Source organism: Leptosomus discolor, chromosome 26 (genome assembly GCF_034619465.1).
Source record: "Leptosomus discolor isolate bLepDis1 chromosome 26, bLepDis1.hap2, whole genome shotgun sequence".
Taxonomy (NCBI): domain Eukaryota; kingdom Metazoa; phylum Chordata; class Aves; order Leptosomiformes; family Leptosomidae; genus Leptosomus; species Leptosomus discolor.
The window spans coordinates 1,089,875-1,109,593 of NC_141416.1; the positions used below are offsets into that span (position 1 = coordinate 1,089,875).

The following is a 19,719-nucleotide window of genomic DNA, read 5'->3' on the forward strand; positions in this document are numbered from 1 at the left end:
GCTTTGCAGACCTTGGCATAGAGGACTGATGTAACGTGATTTACGTCTTCGTGGCTTTAAGTGCATTTAATCTTATGCTTTTAGTCATTTAATTTGTCTGGCTGCAGACAGCCTCGGGCACTCTTCTGTGTAGGTGCTGCAGCAGTGCAGCGTGTTCTTGTGCGACTGTGTGGGCTTCGGAGCCTGGCACCAACGCCACGCGGAGCCTCCCCCGACTCTCAGGTCCTGGGGGGCTCCCGAGCAGAGCCAGCTCAGCACAAAGCCCCCTTGTCCCTGCTCTCAGTATCTTCCTATGTAACTTGGATTTCCTCTTGTTTTTGTGCTCCAGCGATACGGAAGCTCAGTGTGAGGTCATGCAGGAAATCGTGGATCAAGTGCTGGAGGTAACTGCACAGACCCGGGGAGCAGCGCTGCTGCCTGACTGGGAAACCAGAGCAGCTGGAGTGGCGTGGACTGGGCAGCTCCCAGCCTGCGTGGCTCTGCCCCGAGAGCTCTGACCGAAGGAGGGACAGAGAAGCCTGAGGTCACCCAGATCCTAAATGGGTTCAAAAGGGCACTGTGCAGCTCTGCCCCTGGTTGCTACGCACGGCCCCAAGCCGCTGCTTTTCCGTCCGTGCTCTGGTTCCTCGTGCCTAAATGTCCCCAGGAGCTGCTGTCAGGCGGGCTGCTGGGGGAGGCACGCTCCCAGTTTGACCCCACAGGGCTGCTGTGGTGTCTGCAGAGCTCCTGGGGACTCCCGCCTGCGCCCGTGGGTGCTCCCTTGCTTTTGGCCCCGGGCTTTGGGCTCGGGCGAGGCTGCAGCGAGCCGTGCCCCGGCAGAAGAGCTGCGGATGTTTTCCAGGAGCTGAGAGTTCAAGGGAGGTTGCATCCCCTGCCTCTCGTCAGCTCCATTTAGAGTCAAGTGGCCTTTTTAGCATGCGAGAGCTGCTTTTCTCCTCTGTGGGAACACGGGGAAAGGGCTTGTCAGGGTGAAAATCCTCCTTGCCGAGTGCTTTCAGTCCCTGTTAGCCCTTTGCAGAGGGAGAGCTGAGCTCAGTGAATTACTAGCCATTAGAGGATAAGTGGACCACAGTGACCGTGAAGTGCTTCAGAGCTGGACATCGATCAGGCGCTTGTCTGGCTGATGACCAGCTCCTGGTGCTGCAGTACCGCAGCAAAATGGCCCCTGGGCAGCCTGGGGTCCGTTCCCCGCAGCAGTGACTCTGCTGTGTCCCTTCCAGCTGTAGCTGTGCTGGGCAGGCAGGGTCTGAGCTTGTGCTTTCTCCTCTCATTCTTTCCTTTCTCTCTACCAGGAGGACTTTGACTCGGAGCAGTTGTCAGTGCTCGCATCCTGCCTCCAGGAGCTATTTAAGGCTCACTTCCGTGGTGAGGTTTTGCCAGAAGAAATCACGGAGGAGTAAGGATCTGTTTTCTCTGTGTCTTATCCTTTCACACTGGGACTTGGGCTTTTCCCAGTAAGATATTCAACATTTTCGGAAGGCTGTGCTGGAGCCAGCAGCTTCCCCTGTGAAGCAATTCAGGGTTCACAGGCGGTCAGTGCGGAGCTGGTCAGCAGTTGTCGTGTCCAGGACTTGAAAGAGACCATCTTCCTCCTCCCCCCAAGTGCAGGGAGAACCTCCTGCCACAGGGCCGTGGGTCAGAGTTCAGTTTAGGTGATGCTACGGTGGCTTCTGGCTGTCTGACCAGGGCACACAAGGTCCTCCCTACTCCATCTGTCCCTGCTGTACTCACACAAACCAGCACCCTACACCCTTCCTCTGGGATTTTGCTGGAACGGGGCTTGGAGTGAGAGCTGCCGGGTTCTGTAGCGGGACTGTTCCCGTCTCCTCGTTAGCCAGGGCGAACCCTTGATGGCCCAAGGACCACAGCGAGCCAGGGCCAGGGCTTTTTCCCTGCCCTCGCTGGGGAAGCGCAGAGGGTGGGAGCACCCAGAGCTCTGACTGTTGCGTTTGTCCCGCAGGTCTCTGGAGGAGTCGGTGGGGAAGCCTCTCTACCTAATATTTAGGTACGTCTGGTCTGAACTTGGTGACTAATCCAGTGAGGGCTTTCGTGTTTGCCTCCGGGCCACCACCGTGGGTGAACCCTGTGGGTCTAATTCTGCTGCACCCCAGCTTGCCCCAGGGCTGATCCCAGAGTTTATTGCTTCGTTCTGCCTAGGTTGCGTTTTCTTTAGTCGAAAAGACTTAAAACACAGGAAAATCACAGCTCATGGGGTCATTTGTGGAAGCCTGGGGTCGCCGGGTGGCTGAAGTTTGCTTGGTCCTGACCGCTCTGAGGCGGCACGTCCCGCTGTCCTCTGCAGCGGGGGTGGGAGAGGTGTCCAGTCCGGAGGGCGAGTGGCCGGGACCGCCTGGTACTGGGAGCTGGATTTCCCTGCAAGGCGCAGGTTCCTCGCGCGTGGTCTCCCCTGTAACGCGGCTGCCTCCCTGCCCTGCCCTTCCCCAGGAACCTCTGCCAGATGCAGGAGGATAATAGCGGCTTCTCGCTGCTGCTGGATCTCCTCTCAGAGCTCTATCAGAAGCAACCCAAGATCGGCTACCACCTCCTGTACTACTTAAAAGCCAGGTAGGCCGCTGGGGGTGGCAGGGAAGCGCCCAAGCTTCGACTGGGCTCGCACTGCCTCCCGGAGACGGCTCGGTGTCGCCACCAGCACCACCCCGGCGCGGGGCTGGCGGGCTCCTCGGCTCCTCTCTCACCTGGGCACGTCTCCTTCCAGCAAAGCTGCCGCGGGGAAGATGAACCTGTACGAGTCCTTCGCGCAGGCCACGCAGCTGGGCGACCTGCACACGTGTCTGATGATGGACATGAAGGCCTGCCAGGAAGACGACGTACGGCTGCTCTGCTACCTCACCCCCTCCATTTACACAGAGGTAAGGCCCCTGCCAGGCACCGGGAACCCCAGTTCGGGTGCACCCGGGTGCTCCCTCGCCGTCCTGCGGGCAGGCTCGGGGCTGTGCTGGCTGGCTGCTGAGCTTCAGGCCTGTGGCACGGCAGCAGAGAAGCCACGAGGCCTGGAAAAGGCTCTGTCAGGCTGAGCGCGGCACGGTCTCCGTCCGCCCGCCAGCCCAGCTCCCGGGGGGTCAGCACGCTGCCGTCGAGGTCGGTGCTCAGGTGTCGCCCGAGCTGCTTACGGCCCCTCTACAGCCCGATGTGCCCCCGGGATGGCGAGGCACCGGCCTCACTGCCCGGGATTCGGCTCCTGCCCGTGCTTGGCTCCCCGCGCAGTCTCGGCGGCGCTCCCTGGGTGAAGGCGTTTTGCTCTCCCCTGCTTTTCTTCTGGAGAGCTGCAGGCAACGGCTCTGAGCAGACGTGTCAAAGTCTGGGGGAAGCAGAACAAGTTCTGCTGCCTGCCCTGAGCCCTTGGGTTTAATGCGAGGGGTTTTATGGCTTTCAGCACTCGGTGCTGAGGGGGAGCCAGCTGGACGTAGCAGGGAGCGTGTTTGGAACGGGGAGCCAGGCATCTGCACCAGTTAGGTCCCAGCGCGGTCCCAGTTCACGCCGTCTGCCTGGGCCTTGGGCAGAGCTGCTGTTACCTTGCCCGCTGCCGAGCGCTCCCGCAGCCCTGCGCAGGCTGCAGCCAAACGGTCGCAGGGCGGAGGCTGCTGCCAGCGAGCGGCCGGCGGCCGCCTGGCTGCAGGGAGCGGTGCTGGGGGGTTGGAGAGAGGGAGGGTAACGTCCTGCCCTCTGAACTGGAGGGGGTCACAGTTCTGCATGTACTTTCTCATTCCCTGGGAGGAATGAGCTGTCCCTGCTCCTCCCTCCTTGCTGGCCGGTTCAGCGGGAACATCTGCTGGGCGTCGAGGCCGTCCAGCCCCTTTCCTCACGAGCGCTTCGTGGGGGCTTCTGTGGGGAAAGGGGCGCAGCAACAGCCTGGGGAGGAGAGAAAAACCCGCACCGAGAGCGGGCGCCGTACGACGCAGCAGCGCGGTGCGTGCTTCGGGCAGGATCCTGGCGTCGAGCAGCAGCTGGATCCCCTCCCTGGGCCTTTGGGTTTCACAGCCTCCCCTCCAAAAGGGGGGGTCAGACTGTTGCTGCCCCCGTAGGCGTAGTGGCCAGCTCGAGTCAGGCAGAATGTCCCGAGAGCAGCCTGTCTGGACAGCCAGATCCCAACAGCGCAGCCGTAGCTCGCTGCTGCCAATTTTCCCGGCCTTTTTGCCCCGTGTGTTGATCTTTCTTCGTGTTTCCTTGCGGTGCTGCATAATGCATGAGGCCCTGGAACGGTGAGCAAAGCCGGCAAGGACAGGGAACAATGGGGACTCCTCGCCGCTCTGACCTGGCTGACTTCTGCCACCCGCCGCCGACGCGGCCTCGCTCCCCGCGCGGCTCCGCTCGGCCCGCAGGGTTGGTGCCAGCTGCCCCTCGCAGATGTGCTGGGCGCTCGCTCGCAGCAACCTGCCCCCTCCAGTCCCCTCCAGCAGCGGCTGAACCTGCCTGCTCCGGGCTGTCCGCCCTCCTGCGCTTTCTCGGCTCCTTTTCTCACGCTCCCCCGTCGTGTTTAGGCAGCGGTGCTGGGGCTGGCCCAGCCCGCGGTGAGCCACCGGGGTCAGGCAGGGCGATGCTGGGGGGAACGTGTGTGTGTGTGTGTGTGTCTGAGCCTGAACCGAGGAGGAGTTTTGCCTCAGCTAGGGGGACAGGAGCGCCTGACTGGCCTCTCCCTCGTGTCCTGTCCTGAGCCCTGCCTCGCTTTTGTGCTCTTCCAGTTCCCAGACGAGACCCTACGAAGCGGCGAGCTGCTGAACATGATTGTAGCTGTCATAGACTCATTCCAGGTAAGGAGAGGAACTGGTGTCTCGGGTGGGAGGCAGCACGTTCCTTAAGTAGCAGCACTTGTCTCCTCCGCTCCCGGGAGGTGTAAACCTGACGTGACCCATCCGTGGGGGCGCGGGGCAGCACTCTGCTTATTTAGTCCCTCTCTGCCCCGTTTTTGAGCGAGGCGTTGCGAAGAGGAGCCCCGAAACCTCCAGGGTTCTCTTTCCCTGGAGGAGCTGCGGCGCAGGGTGTCGGGAGGCTGAATCCCAACTGCTTCTTCCAAGGGATCTCCCTGACGGCCCCGAGCGATTGGCCCGGGTTTGCTCTGAGCCCTCTCGAGCTGCAGGCGCCGGCAAAAAGCACCGCTGTGGCCGGCGCTGCTGCAGGCGATCGGTAATAATAATTATCGATAATAAACCCCCTTGGCAGGGCGGTGCTTAGTGCTGCTGGGGAGACGCAACGCTACGGGCAGCGCCACGACGGGCCCGCGCGTGGGAGGGCGCAGGAAAGGTGCGGGCAGCCCGTCCCCTGCTGCCGGCAGGGCTGAGACCGTGTCCTGCTGGGAGATCCGCTGCGGGCTCAGCAGGCCAGCGAGCGGAAGGCCAAGACCCCCGCTTAGACCCTCCTGGAAGGAACCTTTCCCCACGGTCACGCCGAGTTGCCATGAGCAACCCAAAAATAGTCGTGGTGAAAGCCGGAGGCGGGGAGGTGGGCACCGGCAAGAATGCTGTGCTGCGTGTTTCTGCTGTCTGGGCTCGTCTGGAGCGTGATCTGCTGATAACCCTTTAACTCGCCCTATTTATACACCATTCCTGGCCAGCCGTGCTTTTCCCAGCTGCCCGGGGACCAGAACGCCTCGCCAGCAAGTTTTGCTTGGCAGGCTGGAGCCGAAGTTGGGTACAGGAAAGGTTTGAGTCATGATGCCCTGACCCCCCACCCCCCCCCCCAGCTCAGCCCTGCTCCTGGGCTCTGCCCCGCGCTGAAATGCAGAGGTTTTGTTTTTCCCAGCAGAGGCCCGTAGCGTTTCCTCTCCCCTCCCTTCTCCAATTCCTTCGTTCCTTCCTGTTATTCTTCATCTGTTTCCCCACGATGCTCTGGCCCCTGCGCCCGGCCCACGGGGGGTCTGCGAGCAGAGCCGTGGGGCAGAGCCCGGGCAGCTCAGCTCGCCCTTGGGCTCCTCCTGCGCCCGAGCAGGCTGGACCCAGAGGCTGAGGAGCGGGGAGGAAGGCAGACGGGAGCCGAAGGGCGCTCTGTAGCTGAGCCTGTCGGCGCAGGAGCGGGGAGCGGCGCTGCCCAGCTCCCGTCCCTGCTCTGGTGCAGCCCAGGCAGGCTCCCCGGGCGTCCTGTCCCCCTGCCCCGGCTTCTGCCTCTCCCAGGGGCGAAGGGGGGGTGAGGTGAGTCAGTGCAGGAAGCATCACACATCTGGGTAGTGTCAGCCCCCGTCCTGCAGACCAGGGACGGTCCGGGGCCCCCAAGCCGAGAGGTCTGGGGTTGCCGGAGCTTTCCCAGCAGGCTGCCGAGCCCTCCCCGCTTGCCAGCGCCTGGGTGGCCTTGGTGCCTCCGTCAGCAAAAGCCTGGCTCTGAGAGCGCCTGGAGCAGGTCCCCGGCGCAGGGTGACACCGTCCCACCCGCCCTGGCCCAGCCTGCGGGGATCTGCTCTCTGTCCTGCGTGACGCTGGCTCCCCAGCCTGGGTGTTGATGTGTGAAACCATTAACCTCTCATTACTTCTTTGCCTCTGCTGCTCCCTCGCAACAGCTGCCTCTCCCTGGAGCGGCTTAACCCAGCTCTGATTTATGAGCCACCTGCAGCCCACGGGGGTTCGGGGACTCCCCGCTGGATCCCTGCTCTTGCGGAGGTGGCTGAAGTTGGCGGAGTGGCAGCTTCCCGGCTTGCTCTCCAGACCTGCCCGGTGGTCCCCGGCGGTAAGAGGGCTCCGTGCATCCCACTAACCCCCCGTTTTCTCCGCCGCCCAGTTGCAGGAGCTGGTGTGCCACGTGATGATGGGGAACCTCGTCATGTTTCGGAAAGACTCGGTGCTGAACATCCTGAGTGAGTAGCACTCCGGCAGGTGGGGGTGCAGCTCGGGGAGGGCGGGGTGGGGGGGGGTGAAAGCGGTTGCTGGACCATCCCTGAGCCTTCCTGCCCTTTGGGCCCACGTTTTGCAGAGAGACCCCCCCCCTCAAATCCCTGGAAAGGGGGAAGGTTGCAGCCTGTGTCGCGGCTTTGCCCTTTCCCATGGGGGTGAAGCCGCACCAGGCCAGCGGTGCCGCGCGCGGCCGCGGTAGCCCTGCAGAAGCCGGCTGCTCACGCGGCACCCGAGAGAGGCTCCTGGGGTGCCAAGGGCTGGATTTCCTCGTGGTGTTATTGCCGCTGCTTAAAGGATTGCTGCCCTAAACCGGCTTGTTCCGTTTAGCGGCGTGAGCCAAGCTGGGCGCTCTAATGGGTTTTACCGGGCTGGCTCTCCCCAGTGCCAGGCTGAGCGTAATCCCGGGCAGCCTGCCTGGGGAGAGGAAAACAAACAAAAACACAAAAAAAATGGAGAAAGGGGAAAGTCTCAAAATCTCCCCCAGCTGCTGCGTCACCGGGGCTGCGATCTTGGCCTGGTGCAAACCCGCGGCCAGTGCTGCCCGGTCGGCTGTTCCCCGCCGGGCAGCAGCTGGTGCTGCCGTGCTGGGGGCGGCTGTAACCTCTTCTCCCGGTGCAGCAGGGGTGGGGGCAGCTGGGAGGTGGTGGCGAAAGGGTGGTCAGAAAGGTTGGAATTGGGATTTCCCTTCATTTCCTGTCGACTCTGACACCCCAAGAGCAAGAAGGCCCTCGCTGCTGTTTGCTCTGGCCCTCGGACCGCCCTGAACTGACGGAGTAAGGGGGACGCCCGGCCCTTTGCCAGCACCGCAGTCCCCTTAGCCACTGCGTAGGAGCAGGCTGATGCCCATCGTCTCTCCCTCACGGCACTCCTCACCTTTCCCCCCAGGATCACCAGCGGGTGACCCCAGCGGGTGACCCAGTTCCCCTTGTTGCTTTTTAACTGGACTTCACGTCTGTGCACGCCACTGACCGTCCCGCAGCGGAAAAAAAGCCCTTCCCGTCTCCCGCCAGCGCCGCGTTCTGCCCTGCGTGTGCCCCGCGGCTCCTGCCCGGCGGTCGCCGCTGCCCAGGGCGGTTTTGGGCAGAGCCGAGGCAGTTTTGGGCAGAGCTGGGGTGGGTTTGGGCAGAGCTGGGGTGGGTTTGGGCAGAGCCAGCGTGGGGAGCTCGGCGCACGGGGGCCAGCGAGCGTTTCCAGAGCGAAGCCCCATCGCGCTGATCCGAGAGCTGCCTCGATCCAGCTTTGCTGTTACACAAGCTGCGAGCAGCGGTCTAAGCCCATTAATTAAAGAGCCTCGTTAATTCTCTTCCTCTGAGCCCCGAGCAGCTGCTTTGGTGACTTTGCAGCGCTGCCGCCCGTCGCTCAGCTGGCAGAGCCTGCCCCGGTGCCGCCTGCCAGGTCCCGGAGCCCCTGCTCGGCCCCGGCACACGCGGGGCCGCCCGTGCGGCTCAGGCAGCTGCCGCCCCGGCACACGGGCACGCGGCGGGGTTTTGGGCACCGTGCCCTTCTGCGGCGCCCGGCTGCGGGCTGGAGGGGCGGCTGTACCGCCGGGGGGGAGCGGCGCTGTCCCGGGGCTGTGGCAGAGCTGTCTGCGGGGGCTCTGGCAGGTCACAGAGCCACAGAGGGGCAGGGGTTGGAAGGGACCTGGAGATCATCCAGTCCAACCCCCCTGGGTCACCCAGAGCAGGTCGCACAGGGCAGCATCCAGGTGGGTTTTGAACATCTCCAGGGAAGGAGAGTCCACAACCCCCCCGGGCAGCCTGTCCCAGGGCTCTGCCACCCTCAGAGCAAAGAAGTTTTTCCTCACGGTGAGGCAGAACTTCCCGTGCTCCAGTTTGTGCCCGTTGCCCCCTGTCCTGTCACTGGGCACCACTGAGAAGAGCCTGGCCCCATCCTCGGGACACCCACCCTTCAGATACTGATAAGTGTTGATCAGGTCCCCTCTCAGCCGTCTCTTCTCCAGGCTGAAGAGCCCCAGGTCTCTCAGCCTTTCCTCGTAGGGGAGATGCTCCAGTTCCCTCATCATCTTCATAGCCCTCCGCTGGACTCTCTCCAGTAGCTCCCTGTCCCTCTTGAACTGGGGGGCCCAGAACTGGGCACAGCACTCCAGGGGTGGCCTCACCAGGGCAGAGCAGAGGGGGAGGAGAACCTCCCTCCACCTGCTGGCCACACTCTTCTTCATGCCCCCCAGAGGAGACCACTGGCCTCCTTGGCTGCCTCGTGGGTGACCTGTTCTCCACCACAACCCCCCAGGTCTTTTTCCGCAGAGCTGCTCTCCACCGGGTCACCCCCCAGCCTGCACTGGTGCGTGGGGGTTATTCCTCCCCAGGTGCAGGACCCTCCACCTGCCCTTGTTGAACCTCATGAGGTTCCTCCCCGCCCACCTCTCCCGCCTGCCCAGGCCTCGCTGAACGGCAGCGCGGCCCTCTGGCGCGTCGGCCGCTCCTCCCAGTTTGGTATCGTCAGCCAACTGGCTGAGGGTGCTCTCCATCCCTTCGTCCAGGTCGTTGATGAAGGTGTTGAATAACCCCGGACCCGGTACCGACCCCCGGGGGAACACCCCTTGCCACAGGGCTGTGTCCCCGCCGTCCCTCCGAGCGCCGTGCAGGCTCCCCTCACCATCCTGTGCTTCCCCCCCCTCCTTAGTTCAAAGCCTGGACTGGGAGACCTTTGAGCAGTACTGCACCTGGCAGCTCTTCCTCGCCCACAGCATTCCTCTGGAGACCATCATCCCCATCCTGCAGCACCTCAAATACAAAGGTGAGCTGTCCCTCGCGTGGCGGGGGCGCGGCGCTGGCGGCCGTGACCCCCCTCCGCTGAGGGCGTCTTTCCTTGCAGACCACCCTGAGGCGTTGTCCTGCCTGCTGCTGCAGCTGAGGCGAGAGAAGTAAGTGCCGCGGAGGGTCCCGGGGCTGCGGGCCGGCGGGGGGCTTGCTTGGGCTCCGTCGGTGTGGCGGGGAGACGGGGGTGCCGCCCGCGCCCGCTTGGGCTGCTTGAGACGTGAGGGGTGGGGAAAGCCCCTCTTGCTGGGGCTCCCCACCTCGCTCTGGCTGCGAATCCCGTCCTGGAACCCCCCTCCCTGGGGACAGAGGAGGGTGGACACGCCGTGTGACGAGACCCCCAGCCGTAGCCCACCCCCTCCCAAAGGCAGCAGCTCCCTGCTGTGCCGTGGCTTCGGGAGCGCCGTCCGGCGAGTGCCGGCTCTCTGGGCCCGAGCGCTGTCTGTCTGTCCCCTCGCCACCCCGGAGCCCCTTCCTCGATGGGGAGCGGGCTGCCGCCGGCCCCCCGCGGGGCGCAGCTTTGGCGCTGCCTCGGCATCCACCTGCGCCGTCTCTGCCCGCTCGGGCGGCTCGGCCGCGGCCCGCGGCTCGCAGCGAAGAGCGGTTGGTTTGGGTTTCGTTAACGCAGCGCGTTGAGGCCGCCTCGTCCCCTCCCGGCTCTCAATGGCGTTCGTGGAAAGCCCACGGGGGCCAGCTCGGGCCGCCAGCGTGCGGCGGCGCGTCCCCCACGGCCGGGAGGGAGCGGGGCTGGCGCGGCGGGGTGCTGCGGGCCGGGCAAGGCGCTTGGGGGACAGCCGGTCCCCGGGAGGGTGGTTTGCCAGCGGCCTCGGGAGAAGCAGAGGAGGCTGAACGCCGCCCCTCGTCCCCTGAGCCTGGGAGCCAGCGCTGCTGGGGCTGCCGACGAGCATGGGGGTCCCGGGCGGTGCTTTGGGGAGCTCGGTCCTGTCCGAGCTGTGCCTGGGCTCTCGTGCCGGGTCCCTCCCGGCTCGGCAGCTCCGCGGAGTTGTCACCTCCGGGTCTGAAGCCTCCGCTCAGGCTCCAGCGGGTGGCAGTGGCTGCGGGGCGTCCCCCGCTGCCCGGGGGACAAACCGCTCGTCTTTCCTCCTCGCGTCCCCTTCCCCGTTTGCCGCAGGCCCAGCGAGGAGATGGTGAAGATGGTGCTGAGCCGGCCCTGCCACCCGGACGACCAGTTCACCACGAGCATCCTGCGGCACTGGTGCATCAAACACGACGACCTCCTGGCCGAGCACATCAAGTCGCTGCTGATCAAGAACAACAGCCTGCCGCGGAAACGCCAAAGGTGAGGGGCCTGGGGGGGGGCACAGCCCCTCCCGCTGCCTCCCCCGGGGCCGCCGGGCACCCAGGACAGGCTCTGCCTTGCGCCCCGGCCCGGCAGCCGAGGTGTCGCCCGCCGTTGGCGCAGCGCCGGCGTGCCAGCCCGTCCCGCCAGCTGCGCCGTCGTCCCCTCGAGGCCGGGGCGGTGCCGCTGCCCACCCACGCGCGGGTGAGAGCCCCCCCCGGAGCTGCTCTTTGATCTCGCCCCGCGCTGACATCCAGCCAAGCGGGACCCTTTCATGCCGAGCCCGTTACCCGAGGCGCTCGTGTGAGCGGTGCCAAGAGCCTCGGCGCTCCCCTGCTGCGGCACCGGCCGGGCAGGCCCCCTCTGCTCAGCCCCTCGGTGCCCGCCTGGGCACAGCTCGGTGTTCCCCGCAGCGTCTTTTGGTGCAAATCGTCTTCCAGATGGGGTTCGCTTCGTCTCCGCTGCCTCTGGGGTGGTTGGGGTCGGGGTCCCTCAGGGCGGTGGGACTGAAGGACGCGGCTGGGCCTGCGGAGGTTACATCCCAGCTCCCCGGGGTGAGGTTCTGCCTCTGGAGGTCGGGGGCAGAGGGCTTGTTTCCAGCCCCCCCCTGCACGGGCAGAGCTCTGGGTGCCGGAGGAGGCGGCTGGACCTCAGCACCGTGGGCTGTGGGAGAGGGAAGGAGAGCAGCAGGGGATGCTGCCGCTGGCCCTGCGCCCCTCTGCCGGCTGCTGGGCCGGCTCCTGGCCGTGGTGGCACAGGGGGACACCTCACCCCAACCCCAGGACCACCCTGGGCTGCCCTTTCTGCAGCCTCCAGCCCTCCCTCGCCGGGGCAGGAGGTGGCCGGTCCCGCCGCCTGCTCTGTGCTGGGTGACGGCAGCGTGGTCGTGACCAGCCCCACCGGCAGCCCCTCGGTGCTGGGGCGCTGGGGTCGGGGGAGAGGAGGGGGGGGGGGGGGGGGGGAGCTGCTCCGGCAGCCCCCAGCCCACTGCGCCGGGCTGACGGGGTCCTCTGCGGCCCCTTCCCGGCTGGGAGCCGGCGGCCCTTGACGCTGGAGGAGGAAGGACATCTAGTGTCCTGGGGAAGGAGAGCAGCACCGCGCTCCCACCGCGGCGGGGGCTGCGGGTCCCCAAGGACCCCCACCCAGCACCCAGGGAGCCGGGTCGCGGCCGGCGGGTCGGACAGAGCCTCGTTGGGAGATTCACCGGCACCGGGATCTGCCCGGTGGTCCTGGTGCCCGGTGTAGAGGTCACACACCGGGAGAGCGGCTGGTCCCACCGGCATCTCAGCCCCCTGCTCTCCCACGAGGCTGCGGGGGAAGGTCTGAGCCTTCATCTCTTCCTCCGTGTTAATTAACGGCCTTTCACAGCGGAACAACGCGGCTCTTTTCACTCTGTTGCCGCTCCGGGATCCGAAGCGTATCCAGGTCTAATCCCCGGTAATTAACGGGCGCCCGGCTGAGGCCCCGGCTGTTGGCAGCACCCTGGGGGCTGGCACCGCGCACCGTCCTGCGGCCGAGGCTCAGCACGGGGTGCTTAGCGCTCCCCAGAGCCGCCGGGGGTGGAGGCGGCCCCCACCCTGAGCAGGATTTATCCCCTTCATCCCTGGGCTGGAGCAGCTCCGGGGGGCCCCTGCGTGTGCCGGCGCTGGAAAATGGATCCTGTGCTGCTCCCCATCCCCTGCTCCAGCCTCTGGGGCACCCTGGGGCGGGGTTATCTGTGCCCCACGTCTTCTCGGGGGTTTGGGGGTGCTGCTGCAGGCCCGTGAGACTCTGTCGTCGTCCCCCACAAGCGGGGGGGGGACGGGACTCTTTGGGGGCAACAAGCTGGGGGGTGGGCAGGAGGAGCGGGGTGCAGACTAACGGGCGCTGCGTCTCTCCCCCCAGCCTGCGCAGCTCCAGCAGCAAACTGGCCCAGCTCACCCTGGAGCAGATCCTGGAGCACCTGGACAACCTCCGCCTCAACCTGACCAACACCAAACAGAACTGTACGTACCCCAGCACCGCCGGGACAGGCCCCCGGGGCGCTCGCGGGAACCGGGATGCTCTGGGAGCCCCTTGCCTGCGTCCAAAACCCCGACTGAGGGGACACACACACCCCCCCACCCACCATCAGGTCTCTGACTCCCCTTTTTCTGCTGGTTCTTCGACAGTTTTCAGCCAAACTCCGATCCTGCAAGCGCTGCAGCACGTCCAGGCCAGCTGCGACGAAGCCCACAAGATGAAGTGAGTCGGTCCTGCCCTGCCCGGCGCCGAGGGGGGCTCTCGGGACCACGAGGCGGGTACCCCAACAGTGCCTGACCCACCCACCCACCGCCCCGTGCTTCCTTCCAGGTTCAGCGACCTCTTCTCCCTGGCAGAGGAGTATGAAGACTCCTCCACCAAACCCCCCAAGAGCCGCCGAAAAGCCACCCTCTCCAGCCCCCGCAGCCGCAAGAACGCAGCCCAGCCGGCCAACAACGAGGAGGAATCGGCTTCCAGCAGCGCCTCGGTAAGCACCCCCCGTCCCCCCGCCGCCCCCCCGGCCGCACCCCCACCTCGAGGAGGCGCAGGCAGGAGCGGGGTGGTCCCCCCTCGGCGGCAGTGACCCCCCCCACCTCTCCCTCTCCTGGCGCAGGAGGAAGAAGACACCAAGCCCAAACCCACCAAACGGAAAAGAAAAGGCTCCTCCGCCGTGGGCTCGGACAGTGACTGAGGGCGCTGCCCTCTCCCCCGGCCGCCCTCGGGTCCCCGCGGTGCCCGGTGGCCCCGCCACGCTCGGACAAAAGCCATCGCCAGGACGGGAAGGAGAGCACGCGGCCCCTCGGGGAGCCCACGGGGACGGGGCTCCCCTGGCTCCCGCCGGGGGGGCCCTGCTTCCACGCCAGCCCTCCCCCACTTGACTTTTTAGCTCCTTTTTAGCGAGGGGTCGGAGCGTGTGTGTGTGTGTGTCCCCCCACCCAGGACCTGGCTGCAGCCCCTGCCCGCTCCGGGGCAGCGTGGGCGGGGGTCGCCGGGAGGGGACGCGGCACCGTGGGGAGGGGAAGGGGGACGCGGGGGGGTGGGGGGGGGTGGGGTATATCACACATCCCCTATTTTCATATAAGAAATGTAAATAAACAGTGCGAACTGACTGCTGCTCCAGGGTGCTTTGGGGAGGGGTGACCTCGTGTCCCTGCCTGCGGGGAGGGGGTGAGGGGAGGCCAAGACAGCCCCCCCCCTCCGCGCAGCCTCCGCTCCCCTCCCAGGGCTGCATCTCCCCCCGGGAGCTGCTGCGAGGGGGGGGTGGGGGTGCACCAGCACCCACCAGGCAGCGCGTTCGGTTTGGGGGACCCTTCCTGCCCCAGAGCTCGTCACCCACGTGAGAAGGGGACGACGCTCACCCCCAACCAGTGGTTTTAAGTGTTTTTTTCTTTTTTTAAACAAACCAACAAGGATAATAAAAAACCTTTTGAATGTTTTGTACAAAACGCCACCTTTTTGGGTCGCGTCCCCGGGGCCGGTGTCCCCCCGCTCGGCATAGCCAGCGGCCGTGGCGTGTCACTCCCAGGGGCCCGAGGTGCTGCCAGCCCCCCCTGAGCCGAAGCGGGGAAAACTGGGACAAGCTGGGAGCACGATGGGGGGGGGGGCACGGTGAGGGGGGGCACAGGGGTGGGAGAGGGGTCTGGAGTGAGTGGGGTGGGGACAGGGACGTGATGGGGATGAAATGGGGGGGGGGGGCTGTGGCGAAGAAGAAGGGCCTGAGGACACGATGGGGGGACAGGGGTGAGGAGGATGGGGACATGGGAGGGTCTGGGGCGGGTGGGGGACAGGGATGGGAGATGATGGAGGGGGTAGGGATGGCATGGGGGGGGCTGTGGTGGGGACATGGTGGGAGGGTCCATGGGGAAGGGGAAGGGGCTGGGAATGGGAGAGGGGTCGGGGCGGGGGGGGAGTGGAATGGGGAGAGGGATGTGATGGAGGGGATGGGGATGGGGGGAGCTGCGGCGGGAATGATGGGGACACGATGGAGGGTCCGTGGTAGCAGGGACAGGTCTGCGGCTGGAAGAGGGGTCTGGGGTGGGATGGGGGGGTGAAATTGGGGGGGGGGGGGGGGCGTGTAGCGGTGACACTGGAGACATGGTGGGAGCACCCATGGCGGAGGGGGAGCAGTTGCGGAAACAGGTCTGGGGCTGGGAGACGGGTCTGGGGCGGGATGGGAGTGAAATGGGGAGGGGGGCGTAGCAGGGACAATGGGGACACGGTGGGAGGGTCCACGGCCGCGGCGCGGGGGGGGGGGGGGGGGGAACAGATCTGGGCGTGGGAGCGGCGTCGAGGGCGGGGGGGGGTTGGGTGGGTGGGTGTGCGATGGGGACAGCGACGTGACGGGGACGAACCGGAGTGTCCGGGGGGGGGGGGGGGGGGGGGGGCGATGGTGGGAGGTCCCGGGGGGGGCGTGTCCGCCGCCCCGTGGGCGTGTCCCGCGCGGGGGCGGGGGCGGGGGCGGGGGCGGGGGCGCGTCCGCGGGGCGCAGCGGGCGGCGGGCGATGGCGCTGGCGGCGGCGCTGGCGGCGGTGGCGGCGCTGGCGCTGCTGCAGCGGCTGCTGCGGCCGCACCTCTGGGCCGATCTGGCCTTCGCGGCGCGGGCGGCCCGGTGCCGGCGGCGGCGGGCGGCGGGAGGCGGCGGCGGGGGCAGTTTGGCCGCCCGGTTCCTGCGGGCGGCGCGGGAGGCGCCGTCGCGGCCCTTCCTGCGGGCGGCGCGGGGCGCGGAGCCGTACGGGGCCGCGGCGAAGCGGGTGGCGCGGGTGGCCAACGCGCTGCGGGGGAGGCCGTTGGCCGGGGGGGAGTCGCTGGGTCCCGGCGTGACCGTGGGGCTGCTGGTGGGGAACGAGCCGCGGTTCGTGTGGGGCTGGTTGGGGCTGGCGGCGCTGGGAGCCCGACCCGCCTTCCTGGGGACGGCGCTGCCCCCCGCCGCCCTCCGGCACTGCCTGAGCGCCTGCGGGGCGCGGGCGCTGCTGGTGGCGGACGGTGAGCAACGGGGGGGGGACGGGACGGACGGACGGGACCGGGGGGGACACCGGGGAATGGCGGGGAACGGGGGGGCAGGGGATGGACCGGGGGCGGTGGGGGGGGGGACACACGCAGCTCCCGGGGGTGGCGGGGGGGACCGGGGATGTACCGAGGGGACCTGCCCCGTGGGGACCGGGGGTGGCAAAGGCTCCCGGGGGGGGGGGGGGGGGCGGGTAGCACCGGGGATGTTCCCGGGGGAGGGTGTGGGGGACAGGGACACCGGCGGGGAGGGTGGTGCCCGGCCCTGGGTACCGGGGATGGGGGTGGTACCGGGGCCACCGGGCGTGACAGGCTCTGGGGCACAGGGGTGGCACCAGGGGTGCCGGCGGGGGGGGGTGTCTCCAGCTCTGCCAACCCGGGGTGGGTAAGGGATCAGCTCAGGGGCCCGGGGTGGTTCATTCGGGGACGACATGGGTAGTTCCCCCCCCGGCCCCGCGGGATCCTCCAGTTGTGCCACGTTTGCCCCCCCCGCCCCAGACTGGTCCCGTCGATGTGCCCCGCACGGATCCTGCCTGGTCACCCCGGGCAGGGACCGGCCATTCGTGTGTGTCCCCCGCCCGGGGCAAGGGCTTGAGGTGGAAATGGGGCAGCCCTGGCTGGGGGTGTCCCCAAGGGCTGGGGGGAGCGTCTCGGAAGGTGCAGGCACCCACAGGCACGGGTGGGGACGGGTCTTCATCCTCTCCCCCCCCACCCTGGGACTGGTTTGGGGGGACACCGCAGGCTGTGCCCGTGACCTGCCCCCTCCACCAGCCCAGCCTGTGTCCTCCCCGCTTCTTCCCAGACCTGTTTGGGGCAGTGGAGCCCATCCTGCCCAGCCTGCAGGAGGACGACATCGTGGTGTGGGTGCTGGGCTCGGGGCCGTACCCCCCCGGCGTGGTGGCCCTGCAGGAGCTGCTGGATGAGGCCTCCGAGGAGCTGGAGCCCGAGGACGTCTGGCAGCCGGAGGACATGAACGACACTTGCCTCTACATCTTCACCTCCGGCACCACTGGTGGGTGCCCGGGGTCGGCGGCACGGGGTGCCCTGGGTGAGGAGGTGGAGGGGCTCGATGCCGTCTTCCCCTTCCAGGTCTCCCCAAAGCCGCCCGCGTCTCCCACCTCAAGTCCATCATGTGCCTCAGCTTCTACGAGCTGGTGGGAGCCTCCAGCCGGGACGTGGTGTACCTGGCGCTGCCCCTCTACCACATGGCCGGGTCCCTCCTGGGCATCGTCGGCTGCATCGGCATCGGTGAGCGGAGCTGGGGACCCCGTGGTGAGCTTAGTGACATTTTGGGGGCGGGGGGGGGAGCTGATACCCCCACCCTGGCTTTCCACAGGGGCCACTTGTGTGCTGAAGGAGAAGTTCTCAGCCAGCCAGTTTTGGGATGACTGTCGCGCCGAGGGCGTCACCGTCTTCCAGTACATCGGGGAGCTCTGCCGCTACCTGGTCAACCAGCCCCAGGTCAGGGGGAGAGCCAGGGTGGGGGTGGGAGGAGGGAGGTCAAGGGGGCCTTCCCTCACCCCCCCCCCCCAAATCTGACCCTGCGGCCCCGCAGCGCCCCGGGGAGCGGGAGCACGGGCTGCGGCTGGCGGTGGGCAGCGGGCTGCGCCCCGACGTCTGGCAGAGCTTCCTGCAGCGCTTCGGGGCCATCCGCATCGTGGAGACCTACGGGATGACCGAGGGCAACGTCACCCTCTTCAACTACACGGGGACGCCGGGGGCCGTGGGGCGCAGCAGCTTCATCTACAAGGTGAGGAGGGGGCTTGGCGGGGGGGGGGGGGAGTGCTGTGCCCCCCCCCCCCCCCTGCTGTGTCTGTCCCTGCGGGGACGCTGACGCCCCACCCGGCCCCTCTCCCCAGCTCTTCTCGCCCTTCGAGATCGTGCGCTACGACGTGGTGGAGGGAGCCCCGGTGCGGGACGCGGCCGGGCGCTGCATCCGCGTGGGGACGGGTGAGTAGTGGGGATGGGGAGGGGGTGTCCCCATGGGTGCTCCCCTGGTCACCCATCGCCATCCCCGCAGGTGAGACGGGGCTGCTGATCGCCCCGGTCACCCCCCGCACCCCTTTCCTGGGCTACGCCGGCAGCCGGGAGCTGTCGGAGCAGAAGCTGCTGCGGGGGGTCTTCGCCGAGGGGGACATTTACTTCAGCACCGGTGACCTGATGGAGCAGGATGCGGCCCAGTTCGTCCGCTTCCGCGACCGCACCGGGGACACCTACAGGTGCCAAAAGCCCCCACCGGTGGGGGCACAAACCCCCTCACCTCATGGGGACAGCGCAGCAGCCCGATGCCCCCCCCCCCCCCCCCCCCCCATTGCATGGCTGGGGTGTGCGGGGGGGGGCTCATCCCCATCAAATTGGGGTTCAGCCCCATCCTGCTCATCCCCGTTGCCCCCACCTCCCAGGTGGAAAGGCGAGAACGTGGCCACCACGGAGGTGGCCGAAGCCTTGGTGGCCCACGAGTCCCTGCAAGAAGCCACCGTATACGGCGTCACCGTGCCAGGTATGGATGTCCCCAGTCCCACCATGGTGTCATTCCCCACCCCCACACCCCCCCCCCCCCACAGCCCAGCGGTGCCCCCCAGCCCCAAGCTCTGCCCTCGCCCGCAGGACACGAGGGTCGTGCCGGGATGGCGGCGCTGGTGCTGCGGCCCGGCTGCCGGCTGGACGGTCCCGCGCTCTACCGGCACGTGGAGCAGCTCCTGCCGCCCTACGCCCGGCCTCGCTTCCTCCGGCTGCAGGTAACGGCGTGGGCTGTACCAGGGGGGTACAGGGGAGATGTGGGGGTGACTGGGGGGGGGAGGGTTCCCCAACCCACCCCGCCGCCCTCGCAGGAGCGCCTGGCGATGACGGAGACCTTCAAGCAGCAGAAGGTGCGGCTGGCGCAGGAGGGCTTCGACCCGGCTCGCGTCCCCGACCCCCTCTTCCTGCTGGACGAGACCACCAAAGCCTACGTGCCCCTCGGCCCCGCGCTCTGGGAGGGGGTCCTGGACGGGCGCCTCCGCATTTAGACCTCGCCCGGGCGCCCCCCCGAGCCCGTGGGGTGTCCTGGCGCCGGGTGCCCTGACGCGCCCGGTGTCCGTCCCACCAGCACCGGGTGCTCCACGGGTGCCCCGTCCCCCACCATGTCCAGCCTGCGGGTCCCCACGGCCGTCCTCCCGTCCCTACGTCCCCCACATCCATCCGGGGGGGGTCCCCCCATGTCTGTCCTGCCATCCCCAGGTCCCCACGTCCGTCCTGTGCATCCCCATGTCCATCCTGCCCGTCCCTGGGTACCCCCACATCCATCCCCAGGTCCCCACGTCCGTCCAGCGGGTCCCGACGTCTGGCCTGCCGTCCCCATGTCCGTCCACGTCCCCAGGTACCCCACACCCGCTCTGGGGGGGGGGGGATCCCCACGTCTTTCCCACTGTCCCCGAGTGTCTCCATGGCCATCCATGTCCCCCCCCGCACTGCCCACGGGGGTGGGGGTGTCGTGCCAAAGTCCCTGTCCCCACCCCCGCCCATGGGCACCCACTGCAGCCACTGGTGCCTCAACCCCCCCCCCCCCCCCCCCCCCAGTCCCGGGTCCTTCTCTATGTACAAACATACTCTTTTTTTTTTTTTTTTTTCTTTTTTTGGCAAATAAAGTCTTTTTAGCAAGTCTCGTCGCTGCCACCACCACCATCACACCCCCCCCCCCCCCCCCTCGTCCCTCTGCAAGAATTGGGGGGTGGGGGGGGGTTTGTCACCCCTGTGTGGGGGAGGATGTGTCACCCAAGGGCTCAAGGATGGGGGAGGGGGGGACACCCAACGCTACCTGGGG

At 67.4% G+C, this 19,719-nt stretch overlaps 2 protein-coding genes across 2 annotated transcripts in view; both read left to right on the forward strand.

The window, feature by feature from the left end:
- INTS3 (integrator complex subunit 3) overlaps window positions 1–13,654 on the forward strand; it is a 41,935-nt gene extending 28,281 nt beyond the window's left edge. The window contains exons 17-30 of the mRNA XM_086478196.1: window positions 329–383; window positions 1,293–1,396; window positions 1,961–2,005; window positions 2,446–2,565; window positions 2,717–2,870; window positions 4,701–4,769; window positions 6,724–6,799; window positions 9,480–9,593; window positions 9,672–9,720; window positions 10,746–10,913; window positions 12,798–12,898; window positions 13,064–13,136; window positions 13,245–13,401; window positions 13,528–13,654. Of these exons, the coding sequence (XP_086334322.1) occupies window positions 329–383; window positions 1,293–1,396; window positions 1,961–2,005; window positions 2,446–2,565; window positions 2,717–2,870; window positions 4,701–4,769; window positions 6,724–6,799; window positions 9,480–9,593; window positions 9,672–9,720; window positions 10,746–10,913; window positions 12,798–12,898; window positions 13,064–13,136; window positions 13,245–13,401; window positions 13,528–13,605 (1,363 nt within the window). The 3' untranslated portion in view covers window positions 13,606–13,654. The remainder of the gene's footprint in view (window positions 1–328; window positions 384–1,292; window positions 1,397–1,960; window positions 2,006–2,445; window positions 2,566–2,716; window positions 2,871–4,700; window positions 4,770–6,723; window positions 6,800–9,479; window positions 9,594–9,671; window positions 9,721–10,745; window positions 10,914–12,797; window positions 12,899–13,063; window positions 13,137–13,244; window positions 13,402–13,527) is intronic.
- Window positions 13,655–15,415: 1,761 nt separating this feature from the next.
- On the forward strand, window positions 15,416–18,925 carry SLC27A3 (solute carrier family 27 member 3). Its single transcript, XM_086478452.1, has 10 exons — window positions 15,416–15,896; window positions 16,720–16,929; window positions 17,007–17,165; window positions 17,254–17,378; window positions 17,473–17,667; window positions 17,777–17,867; window positions 17,938–18,136; window positions 18,320–18,417; window positions 18,525–18,655; window positions 18,749–18,925. Exons 1-10 carry the CDS (start codon window positions 15,416–15,418, stop codon window positions 18,923–18,925), a joined length of 1,866 nt encoding a protein of 621 aa, XP_086334578.1.
- Window positions 18,926–19,719: the final 794 nt, after the last annotated feature.

Bases quoted from the DNA above. Each gene is read 5' to 3' on its own strand.
- SLC27A3 (XM_086478452.1), top strand. From the start codon at position 15,416: ATGGCGCTGGCGGCGGCGCTGGCGGCGGTGGCGGCGCTGGCGCTGCTG. The intron at 17,166-17,253 runs GTGAGCGGAGCT...GGCTTTCCACAG, and splicing joins CGTCGGCTGCATCGGCATCG to GGGCCACTTGTGTGCTGAAG. The intron at 18,137-18,319 runs GTGCCAAAAGCC...CCCACCTCCCAG, and splicing joins CGCACCGGGGACACCTACAG to GTGGAAAGGCGAGAACGTGG.